This window comes from Littorina saxatilis, linkage group LG16 (assembly GCF_037325665.1).
Source record: "Littorina saxatilis isolate snail1 linkage group LG16, US_GU_Lsax_2.0, whole genome shotgun sequence".
Lineage (NCBI taxonomy): Eukaryota > Metazoa > Mollusca > Gastropoda > Littorinimorpha > Littorinidae > Littorina > Littorina saxatilis.
Window position 1 is genome coordinate 25,292,720 of NC_090260.1, and position 15,000 is coordinate 25,307,719.

At 44.8% G+C, this 15,000-nt stretch overlaps 1 protein-coding gene and 1 long non-coding RNA gene across 2 annotated transcripts in view; both read right to left on the bottom strand.

Annotated features, from left to right (window-relative positions):
• Positions 1-15,000, bottom strand: part of LOC138950679 (uncharacterized) — a 363,039-nt gene that overhangs the window by 250,262 nt on the left and 97,777 nt on the right. The gene's annotated exons all lie outside the window — the stretch shown is intronic.
• The window catches only part of LOC138951342 (neurogenic locus notch homolog protein 1-like), a 56,514-nt gene continuing 42,334 nt past the window's right edge, over positions 821-15,000 (bottom strand). The window contains exons 2-4 of the mRNA XM_070322962.1: positions 13,896-14,490; positions 5,681-5,943; positions 821-5,216 (exon numbers count right to left, since the gene is read on the bottom strand). Of these exons, the coding sequence (XP_070179063.1) occupies positions 4,437-5,216; positions 5,681-5,943; positions 13,896-14,352 (1,500 nt within the window). The 5' untranslated portion in view covers positions 14,353-14,490 and the 3' untranslated portion in view covers positions 821-4,436. The remainder of the gene's footprint in view (positions 5,217-5,680; positions 5,944-13,895; positions 14,491-15,000) is intronic.

Consider the following 15,000-nt stretch of genomic DNA (forward strand, 5'->3'; position numbering starts at 1 on the left):
AAAATGGGCGAGTGGTCTTAAAATAAACTCATAAATTAGACAAAAAGCCATGTTCACATTTAATGTATCATGCTCATAACTTGAACTATGCAAGTGCTTTTAAGCATACTCAAGGCATAAATCAGAAAGAATGTTCATGTTCCCAAGCATTTCAATAAAATTGTCATGATCCGTTCACATGTTTTTGATCATATTCATCAATAAGAAAACAGTCTTGAGTGCGTGTCCTAGCTGTGTGTTTCGAACTGTTCATGCGAAGAAATTCTGAATAAAATTTTGTTTAAACCAAAACAGTCATCTTCATATGCATTTCAATAAAATGCTCTTAAACCGTTCACATGTTTTTGATCATATTCATCAATAAGAAAACTGTCGTGTTCATATGCATTTCAAGAAAATGCTCGTAAATGTTCACATGTTTTTGATCATATTCATACATTAGAAAATAGTCACATTCATTGGCATTTGCTTTGGTCATACATAAAATACAGGGTTATTTAGCAGCACCTTTGTTTGGTTTCTTAATTGTTCTTCACTGTGATCGCTTCCATTTCTTGCACATTGTGTGTGTGTGTGTGTGTGTGTGTGTGTGTGGGTGTGTGTGTATGTGTGTGTGTGTGTGTGTGTGTGTGTGCGTGCGTGCATGCGCGCGCGCGCGTGTGTGTGTGTGTATGTGTGTGTGTGTGTGTGTGTGTGTAAAAGAGAGAGATAGAAATAGACAGACAGAGACAGAGAGGGAGACATTGAGAGAGAGAGAAATAGAGAGAGAGAAATAGAGAGAGAGCTAGAGAGAGAGAAAGAGAGAGAGAGAGAGAGAGAGAGAGAGAGAGAGAGAGAGAGAGAGAGAGAGAGAGAGAGAGAGTCAGACAGACAGACAGATATAGGCAGGGGGCAGAGACAGGATCTAGGAACAGAGAGTGAGAGAGACGGAGACAGAAATATTGAGACACAGAAAGAGGCAGGCAGACAGACAGACAGACTCATTTGTTTATTTTTAATGAGTATGCTGAAACGACAGAGAACTGTAATCGCGTCTCTCTAGTGTCCAAGGCGCTTTACTCTTCGCATATAGCTCCAACATTTTTATCGTTCACAATTAAACAAAAAAACAAAAATACCAACAAAAAGACAGAAGAAAAAAAATCGAAAGCCGAAACTATGTCAAGAAAGGATACTGCGAACGCACCTTCCTTAGCAAATATAGAACTTCGATGTTGTACCTCCTCACCTATCCATATCGCTGTTTCTAGCCCTCGAGTGGAGGTGAAACTTCAATCACAAAGTAATCAAAAAAACAAGAGTGGTAGGTTATTGGAACGTTGAATTAAACTGAGCAAAAACATTTTTGCAATAATTTTCGTACCCTAATTAAAACATTCATTGTCGTGTCATTTTATTCAAACTTTTTATGCCATTTAAGGCCCTTCACTTGGCTACATTGCACACTTTTCGGATCAAAGATTTCTGTTATAGGTATCACGTGACCGCCGCCGAAGTAAGGGTACCCCCAAAAACGACCTAAACGTAAGGTACCAATTAAAAAATCTTTGCTCCGAAAAGTGTGACAGGTTAGGTAGCCACGTGAATGGCCCTTAATGGCATATACAGTTTCAATGGATTGACACGGGAATTAACGTTTTAGTTGGGGTACGAAAAGGGGTGCAACAACTTTTTTGCTCAGTTTATTTACAAAACAAAACGTTACAAGTACATTACAGTTACATAGTAAATGTAACTTTTTTTATTTAAATAATTAAACGTTCCAATAACCTTTTTTTTTATTCTGATATTCAAAACGTTAGCAGTCTATCTGGATTTTGTATTTCGTAGCACGTGCAACAGATGCGCCGTGAAAGTGGGTCACTGCGTCTGTAGTAAGGGTGAGCTCTCAGACATAAGGTTTCTGTAACTTCAAACAAGCTCTCATCTTTTTATAATTATATGTTTTTACTTTTAACATGTTTTTGTTCGCAATCCTGCTTCCTGTGTGATATGTTGTCGGTTTGACCAAAACACCCATGTCTCACAGTTCCAGACGTGTGTCCCAAACACTCACACAACGTCAGTATTTGCCTCAGCTCAACATCTCGCCCCATAACAATGTGACTTAATCATTTCTATCCGTGTCTGCTGAATATCTTTGATTGTTTTCAAAGAAATCAGTCTTCTGTTGGACAATTTCTTCACAAACGCTTCAACAGTCTTTGACTCAAACGATCATCTGGGCGTCATGAGTCGAGAGTTTCATCAGCGTAGCCATCGAAGTTGAATACCCTCTCCCGACTTGCCTATGGCTGGTACTCTCACAAATCGATCAATAACATTTGGAATTATCTCTTTCGTAGACTCAAATATCGCCAAGCGCGTGAGCATTTTGCATTGTAAGCTGGAACACTTTTCGTATCAAACACGAAGGTCGCAGCCATTGAAAGCATGTTGTTTAGTTGACGGAATGTCGGTTCCTTTATCCGGCATGGCTTCTGTTTGTATTTTGTGTGTGTGTGTGTGTGTAATGAAATTCAAAAATATTTCAGATTCACTCAAGGAAAACAAGTTTATTTGGTACAGCGCAGTGCCCCCAAATGTGAACGAACTGCGCATGCGCATTGACATCTCCAGATGGCTGTCGTGTTCAAGCTTTAGAGTCGTCACTTCAACAATCATGTGATCCCCACCAGAAAATCTAATTTTTTTTTTTACTCTCCGTGACGAATAGAATAACCTAGCTGCAGCATTCAATACGAAACAGCGTTGCTAGTCGGTACAAGTACAAGGTAACAAAAAAATAAATAAAATAACCGGCATCAGAATAGAACCACTGACCGAAAACACACATCGGACACTGTCCGATTGTGATGCCCCCACGGCAGGGATGGCCAAATCTCAAAATTGTAACTCACCAGCCGGGCGATTGAGTAACTTCAAGAAAGTCACTAGCCCGGCAGAAATGTCCCTTGCCCGGTTGATACCACAGTTGATCTGTAGTGTTTATATGGCTTTAAAACTCGATATTACTACTAGCCCGGTGGATTTTTTTACTCGCCCCTCGCGACCGGGCGGACGATTTGGCCATCTCTGCAAGGCCGCAATTAAGCTGTCCGATTGCTATCACAAGACACACGCATACAGTTCTGTTCACGCACGCAAGTGTTACGCAACATACGTTTGAAAGTGCACCTCTCGTTTTGCACCCTGTGAACCTGCGCATCCTTCCTCCGCCTACATCTGCCATGCGTTGCTCAGAATCCCAGTGGCCCGCTCAGAGCAAAGTCGCTCTGGATTGGTCTATGCAACGGGCTCATAACGAGGCAAATCGCTTCAAGATGGCGACGAAGAAGGCACGAATGCTGCGAGATATGAAAAAGTTGCACTTCTTAAACTAGCAGACGATTCGGTCAGTGAAATCGTCAGACAGAACGTAGTTATGATGGTAAATTTAGCTGGGGTAGTCCCTGAACCTTGAAAAACGGTGGATCCCTCGGGTCACGTCGAAAACCACGCCGAGAAGACCGCGACACGCTACACGGCATCGTAGTGTAAACACCGCCGCCATCTTGGAAAACGAAGCGCGCGGTGGGCGAGCATATCCCAAAGCCACTCGCTGAGTGCTTCGCGAGCGCTTTCCTGCACTGCCCCAAGAAACGGCTTTCTGTCATGCGCACAGCGGACGACCCGAGGCAGACCGCTCTGGGCAACTCGTCTCAGACCGATTGTAGTTTTATTTGTTGCAAATTGAACGACCCCTGTTCGAGCCACGCCATCGTCATTGCTATGTAGCAGAGCACAGTCTTACACACTCAGTGATGTGTAGCAGAAGAGGAAAGTCTCATGCAGTCACATAAATTGCTAAAATCAGTGCAGTCAGAAGAGCACATGCAGTCGCAGTCACATATAATCAGTGTAGCTGTGCTGCAGCCCCACACAATCAGTGCTGTACAGCAGAAGAGCACAAGCAGTCGCAGTCACCGAAAATCAGTGTAGCTTTGCTGCAGTCTTATACAATCAGTGCTGTACAGCAGAAGAGTACAGTCTCAGTCACAGAAAATAAGTGTAGCTGTGCTGCAGCCCCACACAATCAGCGCTGTACAGCAGAAGAGTACAGTCTCAGTCACCTAAGGCCTGGCGCTCACCTGTGTAACTTCAGCAGGACAGACGACGCACTGCAGATTATCTCAGCCCGCTACACGTTGCGTGAAAGGAAAACAGGCCAAGTACTCGTCATAATCCCTATCGCAGCATCAATAATATGCAGAGCGTCGTCTGTGCCGCTGAATCTGCGCAGGTATATTCTGCCCTTAAGATCAGTGTAGCTGTGATGTAGTCTCACATAATCAGTGCTGTGCAGCAGCTAGCAGAGCTACATTCTCACACGATCAGTACTGTAAAGTCTCAGTCACATATAATCAGAGTAGCTGTGCTGCAGCAGAGCGACATTCTCACACGATCAGGCTACGCAGCAGGACCTCGTCAGTGCTGTTGTTCTTCCTGCCGTGCACCAACTTGGGCGCTCTCTCTTTCCGCCGCTCGTTGTCTTTCTGCCGATCGCTGTCTTTCCGCCGCTCGTTGTCGACCGAGCTATTATTCTGCAGCGGAGGGAGCGAGCAGGAGGCCGACAGGTCTCCGTTCTTGTAGCGCTCGATGTAGGAGGAGGGCGGGGCCATGTCGTCGTCCTTGCCGCTGGTGTCTCTCCGGCGGTCCGAGCTCTTCTCCGACTGGTCGGACGACAGCTTGTCTGAGTCGACAGGGGTGGCCTCACCGGAAGCCACCAGCTTGCCCGGCTTGAAGTCGCGCAGGTCCGGAAGCGAGATGGAGTCCTTCCGGCTGCGCTGGAGGTGCTTTGCGCGCGTCGGCTTCCCTCCACCTCCTTCTCTGTGGGTTTCGTCCCCTCTCTCTCCCCCCTCCTCCTCCTCCACCATCCCGTCCTCCGTCTCGCGGCGCAGTAGTCGCTGTTTCCGCTTGGACTTGCGCGGACTGCGCTGCTCTCCCCCGCCCCCGCCTCCGCCCACCTGGTCGGAGCACTGCGTCACTTCCCGTGACGACATCAGGCTGGACCCGAGCATCGTGGACTCACGAGACTGGTAGGCGGAGGACGCGGTGCTGTTGGCCTGAGAGAAGGTGCGCGTGCTGGGCAGCTTGGTCATCTTGGACAGTCGGCTGGACACCAGTACTGCCAGGCCCCCCCCTCCTCCCTTCCTGCCGCTCATCCTGTCTCCCTGCTGGACATAGGAATCAACAGTTTGGATCAATCAATCAATTAGTTTGGATCAATCAATCAATCAATCAATCAATCAATCATTTTGGATCAATCAATCAATCAATCAATGAACCAATCACTCACTCACTTACTCAATCAACCTAACAACCAACCAACCTACAGATCCATGAATGTATCAATCTATTAATCAACCAACAATCACTCAACCAACCATCCAACGAACCAATCCATCAATTAATCAATCAATCAATCATTTAACCAATACTCACTCACTTACTCAATCAACCTATCAACCTTCCAACCAACCATGAATGAATTAATCTATTAAATCAACCAACAATCTATTAACAAACCAAACAAAAAGCCAACCAACCACCCAGAGAACCAATCAACCTCCCAAACCAACCATCCAATCAATCAATCAATCAATCAATCAATCAATCCTGCAGCTTTCACACCCCTTGCCTCCTCCTCCGCACTCCACAGGTGTTTGAGGCCCAGTCCGGTGCCGGTGTCGCTGACCGTTCGTCGGATCGACTTGACCTCTAGCCGCTTCGTCTCCGCCGGCGACCTTGGGGTCAAGGGCGAAGGGGGTCCCAAGGTCGCGCTTGGGGTCAAGGTCGTTTTGGGTATGAGGTGCTGGGTGGCCTGAGGAGCGCTGTAGGCGGCCAAAATGGTTGATATGGAAACCAGGCCTTCCTGGTAAGCGACGTCTATCGGTGTTTGTCCTGCACAAAGATAAGAGAGCAATATGTAAGTACGTGAGTACTTCTTCTTCTTCTTCTTCTGCGTTCATGGGCTGAAACTCCCAAGTTCACTCGTGTTTTTGCACGAGTGGGTTTATACGTGAATGACCCCGCCTTTCAGGCAGCCATACGCCGCTTTCGGGGGAAGCATGCTGGGTATTTTCGTGTTCATGTAACCCACCGAACGAACTCTGACATGGATTACAGGATCTTTTCAGTACGCACTTTGTCTTGTGCTTGCGTGTACACACGAAGGGGGATATGGCACTAGCAGGTCTGCACATAAGTTGACGTGAGTAGGAACCCTATATTCGTCTTTGACGATCTTGCACGGTAGAATTGTTCCGTAGAGACAGAGCGCAATGTTAGTACTGTACGTGTGTAAACATTCTGCCCGTCTTTGAGAATTGCAAAAGTAAATGACCCGCAAAGACAAAGAGCTATGTTAGTACGTGTGTACAAGTTCTGACCATATTCGTGAATTGCAGAACAGTCAATGACCAGCACAGACAAAGACTTATGTTAGTACGTGTGTACCGCAATGCTGACCGTCTCGGAGGATGACAGTCTAAAGAAATATTCCCCAAAACACAGACAGCGATGCCCGGGCCAGTGTACTTGTTTAACCAGATGTAACCATGTGTCAGAAACATTCGAATTACGTTTAGAGGCAAAGCCAGTCAGACAGGTGTTAGTTTAGCCCTGAAAGTGGTGAGTATTTTACACGCCATGGCGAGTAGAAACATGTAACTGGCGAGTACAGATGTCCATCTACTCACCAAATCCGTGTAAAGTTGCTGAAAATATTGTTGGTTTGGCTAGTAAAGTTTTCTCTCTAGCAAATACATTTTTAGAATTACTAGCCAAAGGCTAATGCACCATTTGTTGGACTTTCAGGGCTGGAGTTCGGGCTAAATTGATAGCTCTTTAAAAAATCTGCCATGCGAACCCAAAGGTTGACAAGAACAAACGAATGAGCTAGCGAGTCATTGAGAGGAATGAGCTGGTTAACTGGTCAGGGCGTTCTTTGGTCTTTAGCTTATTAAGTCCATTTGACGCTGATATCACTTGCTTCCTGCCATTCATTACATTACAACACAACACAATGCATCACATGACAACCTGCATCTTTTCAACACCACACCACCACACCACACCACACCACACCACAACCACACCACACCACACCACTACACCACACCACACCACACCACACCACCACACCACCACAACACAACACAACACAACACAACACACAACACCAACACAAACACAAACACAAACACAAACACAAACAACACAAACACAAACACAAACACAACAACAAAGCACTACACAACACACCAAATCACATAACCACCTGTACCCTGTCAAGTATTATACAATCCTACACAAAATCCCAGCACCGAGCACCAAGGGCGATCTAGACGGATTGGTTGTCAAGCTCAGCACTGAAAATGGCCAACAGCATGGAGAAAAAAAGGGTAAGTAATCTGCCACACAAAACCGTCATAACACCGTGTGCACGAGACACAGGCACCGCAACACATCAAAGAGCTTTTTGGACGGTGTATATTAATTTTGTAATTTGCAGACATCCAAAACAGATGTGCCGATAACGTCCCAGAATCTAGAATTGAAAAACAAAAAGGTTCAATTTCTCGAAACAGAAATTGGAAACAGACAGACTGCTGAAGTTCTAAAGTCATGAATCGAAAAATAAGACACTTTAAGTTTATGGAACGATGAGTTACAGACACACACAAAACAAGAAATTCCTTCGAGGTAGGAAAAACACCCCCGTTGGTCAAAGGGAAATAACCATTCTCACTGCACCCATTCTCACTGCCACCAACTGAGAAGGTTATTTCCCTTTGACCATGAATATGTTTCTCTATAAGTCCTTGTAGAATCTTAATCCACCAATAACTCCCTAACCGTGTGTTTGTCTGGTCCCAATTTTTGTAAGGACCGTCTCAGGAATGTATAGAACCTGTTCACCAAGTTTGGTGACGATCGGTCCGTTCATTCTTGAGATCTATATGCGAACACAAACACACAAACACACAAACACACAAACAAACGAACAAACACATCGACCGAAACCTATACACACCCCTATACCGGGGGTGTAAAGAAGAAAACCCCGAAACAGAAATAGGAAACAGGTAGAATCAAAAATCAAAAGACAAGAAAGCTTAAGTGTATGGAACGTTTAATTGTAAAGAAAAAACAACCCACCGAAACAGAAATTGGAAAAAAGACTGCAGACGTTCCAAAACAAAGAATCGAAAGGTTAGAGTTTATGCAACGTGAAATTACCAAACAAATACGAAACATTGAAGTTTGTTTTCGATTCTGAATATATCTGTAGTTTCTGAGTCAATGCTCTCAATCCCAGTGTTGATGAATCAAGTTGATTGAATTTTGTATATTAACTGCTTGTTGGTGTGTGTGTGTGTGTGTGTGTGTGTGTGTGTGTGTGTGTGTGTATGTGTACGTGTGTGTGTGTGTGTGTGTGTGTGTGTGTGTGTGTGTGCGTCTGTCTGTCTGTCTGTCTGTCTGTCTGTCTGTCTGTCTGTCTGTCTGTCTGTCTGTCTGTCTGTCTGTGTGCCTGAGTCTGTATGTTTGTTTGTATGTCTACCTGCGTGTGTGCCTTTGTTTGTTTTTTGACCTTAGATGTGAGATCTTATGAGAAGAAACGATTCATAAGTCTTCATTATTATATGAACAAAGAACACGGGTGAAGCAAAAAGCCAGGCTGATGTTGATTCCAGCGACTGTTGTTTTTCAAAAAGACCAAAGTTGCATAAGTAATCCGTAATCCGCTGCTGTGATTGTAATGGATTAGGCACGGTACTGGATGATCAACTGGAGAGAGAGAGAGAGAGAGAGAGAGAGAGAGAGAGAGAGAGAGAGAGAGAGAGAGAGAGAGAGAGAGAGAAAAAGAAAGAGAGAGAGAAAGAGAGAGAAAGAGAGATCGGAAAGACAGAGATAGAGAGAGAGTGAGAGAGAGAAAGACAGAGAAAGAGAGTGAGAGAGAGAAAGAAACAAGTCGCGTAAGGCGAAAATACAATATTTAGTCAAGTAGCTGTCGAACTCACAGAATGAAACTGAACGCAATGCCATTTTACTCGTAGCATCGTCAGGCCACCGCTCATGGCAAAGGCAGTGAAATTGACAAGAAGAGCGGGGTAGTAGTTGCGCTAAGAAGGATAGCACGCTTTTCTGTACCTCTCTTTGTTTTAACTTTGTGAGCGTGTTTTTAATCCAAACATATCATATCTATATGTTTTTGGAATCAGGAACCGACAAGGAATAAGATGAAAGTGTTTTTAAATTGATTCGGACAATTTAATTTTGATAATAATTTGTATATATTTAATTTTCAGAGCTTGTTTTTAATCCGAATATAACATATTTATATGTTTTTGGAATCAGCAAATGATGGAGAATAAGATAAACGTAAATTTGGATCGTTTTATACATTTTTATTTTTTTTTACAATTTTCCGATTTTTAATGACCAAAGTCATTAATTAATTTTTAAGCCACCAAGCTGAAATGCAATACCGAACCCCGGGCTTCGTCGAAGATTACTTGACCAAAATTTGAACCAATTTGGTTGAAAAATGAGGGCGTGACAGTGCCGCCTCAACTTTCACGAAAAGCCGGATATGACGTCATCAAAGACATTTATCAAAACAAGAAGGGCAAAGCCCATACGACTCACATGCTTGACCTAAACCTAGCAATGACATCATACACTAAGAACTGCTTTACACATTTTTCCTACCAAAATACATGTGACCTTGACCCAAGGTCAAGGTCATCCAAGGTCATGCAACACAAAGCTGTTAATTCAAGACATAGGAAGTACAATTGTGCTTATTGGCTCTTTCTACCATGAGATATGGTCACTTTTAGTGGTTCACTACCTTATTTTGGTCACATTTCATAAGGGTCAAAGTGACCTTGACCTTGATCATATGTGACCAAATGTGTCTCATGATGAAAGCATAACATGTGCCCCACATAATTTTTAAGTTTGAAACTGTTATCTTCCATAGTTCAGGGTCAAGGTCACTTCAAAATATGTATACAATCCAACTTTGAAGAGCTCCTGTGACCTTGACCTTGAAGCAAGGTAAACCAAACTGGTATCAAAAGATGGGGCTTACTTTGCCCTATATATCATATATAGGTGAGGTATTCAATCTCAAAAACTTCAGAGAAAATGTGAAAAATGTGAAAAATAGCTGTTTTTTAGACAACATTTATGGCCCCTGCGACCTTGACCTTGAAGCAAGGTCAAGATGCTATGTATGTTTTTTGGGGCCTTGTCATCATACACCATCTTGCCAAATTTGGTACTGATAGACTGAATAGTGTCCAAGAAATATCCAACGTTAAAGTTTTCCGGACGGACGGACGTCCGGACGTCCGGACGTCCGGACGTCCGGACGGACGGACGGACGGACGACTCGGGTGAGTACATAGACTCACTTTTGCTTCGCATGTGAGTCAAAAATGAAAAAAACGTTCGGGGATTTCATACCCAGGAACTCTCATGTCAAATTTCATAAAGATCGGTCCAGTAGTTTAGTCTGAATCGCTCTACACACACACACACACACACGCACGCACACACGCACGCACGCACATACACCACGACCCTCGTTTCGATTCCCCCTCGATGTTAAAATATTTAGTCAAAACTTGACTAAATATAAAAAGAGAGAAAAAGACAGAAAAAAGTGAGAGAGATAAAGAGAGAGAGAGAGAGAGAGAGAGAGAGAGAGAGAGAGAGAGAGAGAGAGAGAGAGAGAGAGAGAGAGAGAGAGAGAGAGAGAGAGAGAGAGAGAAAGAGAGAGAGAAAGAGAGATCCTACATCTTCTTCTTCTTCTTTTTCTTCGTTTATGGGCTGATTAAACTCCCAAGGTTATTACGTGTAAGACCGTTTTAACCCCGCCATTTTGGCAGCCATACGCCGCGGGATCTTTTCTGTGCGCACTTGGTCTTATAGCTTATGGTTCCGTGTACACACGATGGGTGAAAAGGTACTGCATGTAGCAGATCTGCATATAAGTTGACCTGGGAGATCGAACAAATCTCCACCCTTTACCCACTAGGCGCGGCCCCCGGGATTCGAACCCACGATATTCCGCTTGGGAGGCCGGCGTCTTATACACTAGGCCATTGCGCCCGTCACACCTTGTTCCAATCAGGCACCCCCTGCAGTTACTGCAGAGGGCACACATCACACACAGGTCCCGACCGTCAAGTAGAAAGCCATGTTTAGCTACGGTCTACGCTTTGTCGAGCAAACAGTAAGCTCCGAGACAGACACTGGAGTTTGCGGGGAGAACGAAGGAGAAGTCAATACGGATTTGGACGTCAAGTGGTACGTAAAAAGCCAGATTTCAAAACAGTCTTCGCTCAGTCGAACAAACAGACCTTTTCACCCACACACAATGAATTTCGGTGTGATTTTTGTTCTCGTGAGTTGTCAATTAAAATGTAACCCGCCTGTGTGAGACGAAAAAAACCCGACGTCTTCCTAGTCTGGGTTCCGTACTTAGTAATCGATCGTTCTCGCCGCAAACTGTACCTGTATTGACCTCGACTGGCAGGATCTCTGTGTGTGTTCTCAATTGCTGCTTGTGCTACTCGTTACAACTAAGGCAGATATGCAAGTAAAAATGGCCAGCCATTGTGCCTATACAGGCTTTTGATGTCCATGTTGGAACCGTATCTGGAAAATTTGAAATAAGCTAATCTTCTTCTTCTTCTGCTGCATTCGTGGGTTGAAACTCCCACGTACACTCGTGTTTTTGCACGAGTGGATTTTTACCGTTTTTACCCCGCCATTTAGGCAGCCATACGCCGCTATCGGAGGAAGCATGCTGGGTATTTTCGTGTTTCTATAACCCACCGAACTCTGACATGGATTACAGGATTTGTTCCGTGCGCACTTGGTCTTGTGCTTGCGTGTACACACGAAGGGGGATAAGCCACTAGCAGGTCTGCACATAAGTTGACCTGGGAGATCGGAAAAATCTCCACACTTAACCCACCAGGCGGCCGCGGCCGGGATTCGAACTCACGACCTTCCGATTAAGAGACCGACGTCTTACCACCACGCCACTGCGCCCGTCGATAAGCTAATCCTTGAAGCTCCGTCCGTGGTATTTCTGGATTTCTTGCAAACTGTTATGCTACTCGTATTGTTTCTTAAAGATGACGGGCGCAGTGTGTGTGTATGTATGTGTGCTCTCCTCCCCCTCCCCATCCCCCACCACCTACCACGCCGATTAGGCCCAAATATAAAAGGTCTGTTTCCGGTAACCCGACCGACCCTATTTTTAAGCGCCGACCTAACGTTTTTTTTCGCTTTTCGTAAAAATAAAATAAAAAATAAAAAAATCAAGTCAAGTATACTTTATTTAGTTTCAATTATATCTAGGTCAAAAACATGTGCTAAATAATTGTAAGTAAACTAAGGAAACGTTTAAAACAATAAATAAACACGTAAAAAGACGCTAACAAAACGTAAGAAAAAAGTTTTTTATATTAAAAAAAAGATTAAAAAAAAATAAACCGACCGACGGCGATTCGCGGCTATGTTACCGGAAACAGACATATTTTTCTTTTTGGCCTTACCAGGACGGCAACTGTTTGCTTAAATTACGCATACGACAACCTTCGTCCATCCAAACACTGCCTTATTTATGCGTCTCACAGAACAAAGAACACCGCACGGTACAACATTCTCCACAGCACGCAGACCAAAGTATACACTATTCCACACAATACGAAGCCTATACAGTCCAACCTGTCCTGGAGACCACCTGTCCATAAGACCACCTGCCCATTAAGACCACCCCAAAGGATCCCCGGCGGCTTTTAATTACGACTATATAAATCACCTGTCCAAAGAGACCACCTGTCTAAAGAGGCCATTAATTTTGCTCAGTCCCGTGGGTGGTCGCTTTAGACTGGTTCGACTGTACCACTTTGTCCTGCCGAGGTTGGTGCATTACGTGGGCGAAAAAAGCAAATCATATTTCGTTATGGGTTCGTGTAGTGTATACTGGTATAAATCGATCCGGACTAAGCGTTTTGTACTGAGCTGACTTTGTGACTGATTCGGTCGACACTAAATGAGTAACACTGCGGCCCCTTTGTGAAAGTTGAGGTATTAAAGATTAAACGACTCGGTCGGTGTGTGTGTGTGTGTGTGTGTGTGTGTGTGTGTGTGTGTGTGTGTGTGTGTGTGTGTGTGTGTGTGTGTGTGTGTGTGTGTGTGTGTGTGTTTCAGAGACTTAGTTTACTTTTTGGCGGAGCAGTGTTTTGAACAAAATGTCTTTGTTCAGCATAACAATTGTCGAGGAAAGGAACAACTCAAAGAAAACCCTAACGCCTGTGAATCCCTCCCAACCATCCAACCTCCCCCCCCCACCCCCCCCCGAAAAATAGAACAAAGAAAGAAAAGAAAGCAAGAATATTAAGCAAAAAGAAGAAAACAAAGATCAACAATACCATGTAAACTTTGCGCACAATGAACATTTATATAATACGAGCAAAACCTGTACAAAACATGAACAAGTGCCGCACACACACACACACACACACACACACACACACACACACACACACACACACACACACACACACACACACACACACACACACACACACACACACACACACTCTCACACACACACACACACACACGCACACACACACACACACACACTCTCTCTATCTCTCTCCCTCACACGCACACACACACAGACACACACACACACACACACACACACACACACACACATGCGCAATACCACCAAAAAAGGTACAAGCAAAAACACCTAAAAACAACCAAAAATAAACACACACAAACAAACACAAAAAAAACCCATCTGAGTCCCTTACCCTGGTTGTTAGTCCGGCTCAACAGCACGCGGCACTGCTCCGTTTCCAGAAACAAGGCCACCATGTCGTCACTTCCGTTCCGCACGGCGTACACGAGGGCGGAGTTACCGTCCCTGTCCGTCAACTCCACGTCACATCCGTTCTCGAGACACAGTAGGACGAGGTTGAACCTGTCAGCAATGCAGCCATGCATCAACAGAGTTCTCCCTACCGCGTCCTGCGCGTTGGGATTCCACGCACACGTTTCCAGCTTCTCCAACACCGTGTCCAGGGCTTCCGCTGAGGCGTGCATGTGGCACATGCGCATGAGGGGCGTCTGAAGGTCGTGACCTACATCCCTGCGGTCAAGGTCAAGGGCGTCGTCGTCAAGGACGCGGAAGATTTCGTGGACGTCGGCCGTAGCGATGGCGCTGTTGAGCTGGCTTTGAGGGTCGATGGCTTCTTGCCTTGAAGCCATAGTCAGTGCGGAGATGGTTTTGGAGTTTGTGGTGGTGGCGGCGGTTTTGTGGTTGTTGTCGTTGTTGTTGGTGGTGATGGTGTTGAAACCTGTGTGAGCGCTCTCACGAGGTTTGATGTGTAGCTACAGCATCAGAGTCTGAAATGAGACAAGACATATTGTTATAAGGCTCCTCTTAAACTCCGCCTGTAAGTCTGTCTGGCTGTCTGTCTGTCTTTCTGTCTTCCTGTCTGATTGTCTGACTGTCTGTCTGTCTGACTGTCTGTCTGTCTGTCTGTCTGTTTGTCTGACTGCCTGTCTGTCTGTCTGTCTGTCTGTCTGTCTCTCTCTCTCTCTCTCTCCACATCTCTCGTTCTGTCTGTCTGCCTGTCTGTCTGTCTGTATTTCTGTTTGTCTGTCTGTCTGTCTGTCATAATCCCGCCATCCACACACACAGACGAACACGTGCACACAACAACGCACACGAGCACCATAGTTCCTAAGTTAACAGTCTTACATTGTTAACGAGTCTGAACACACGGACACTTGAAAGAGCGATTGGAGTGTTTCGTCTCCACGGTTGCATCTCACAGAGATAAATACCATTTATGGACATATGTCGTCAGAAGTTTACACATGCATACATTATGTGTCAAGAAACGTAGACGT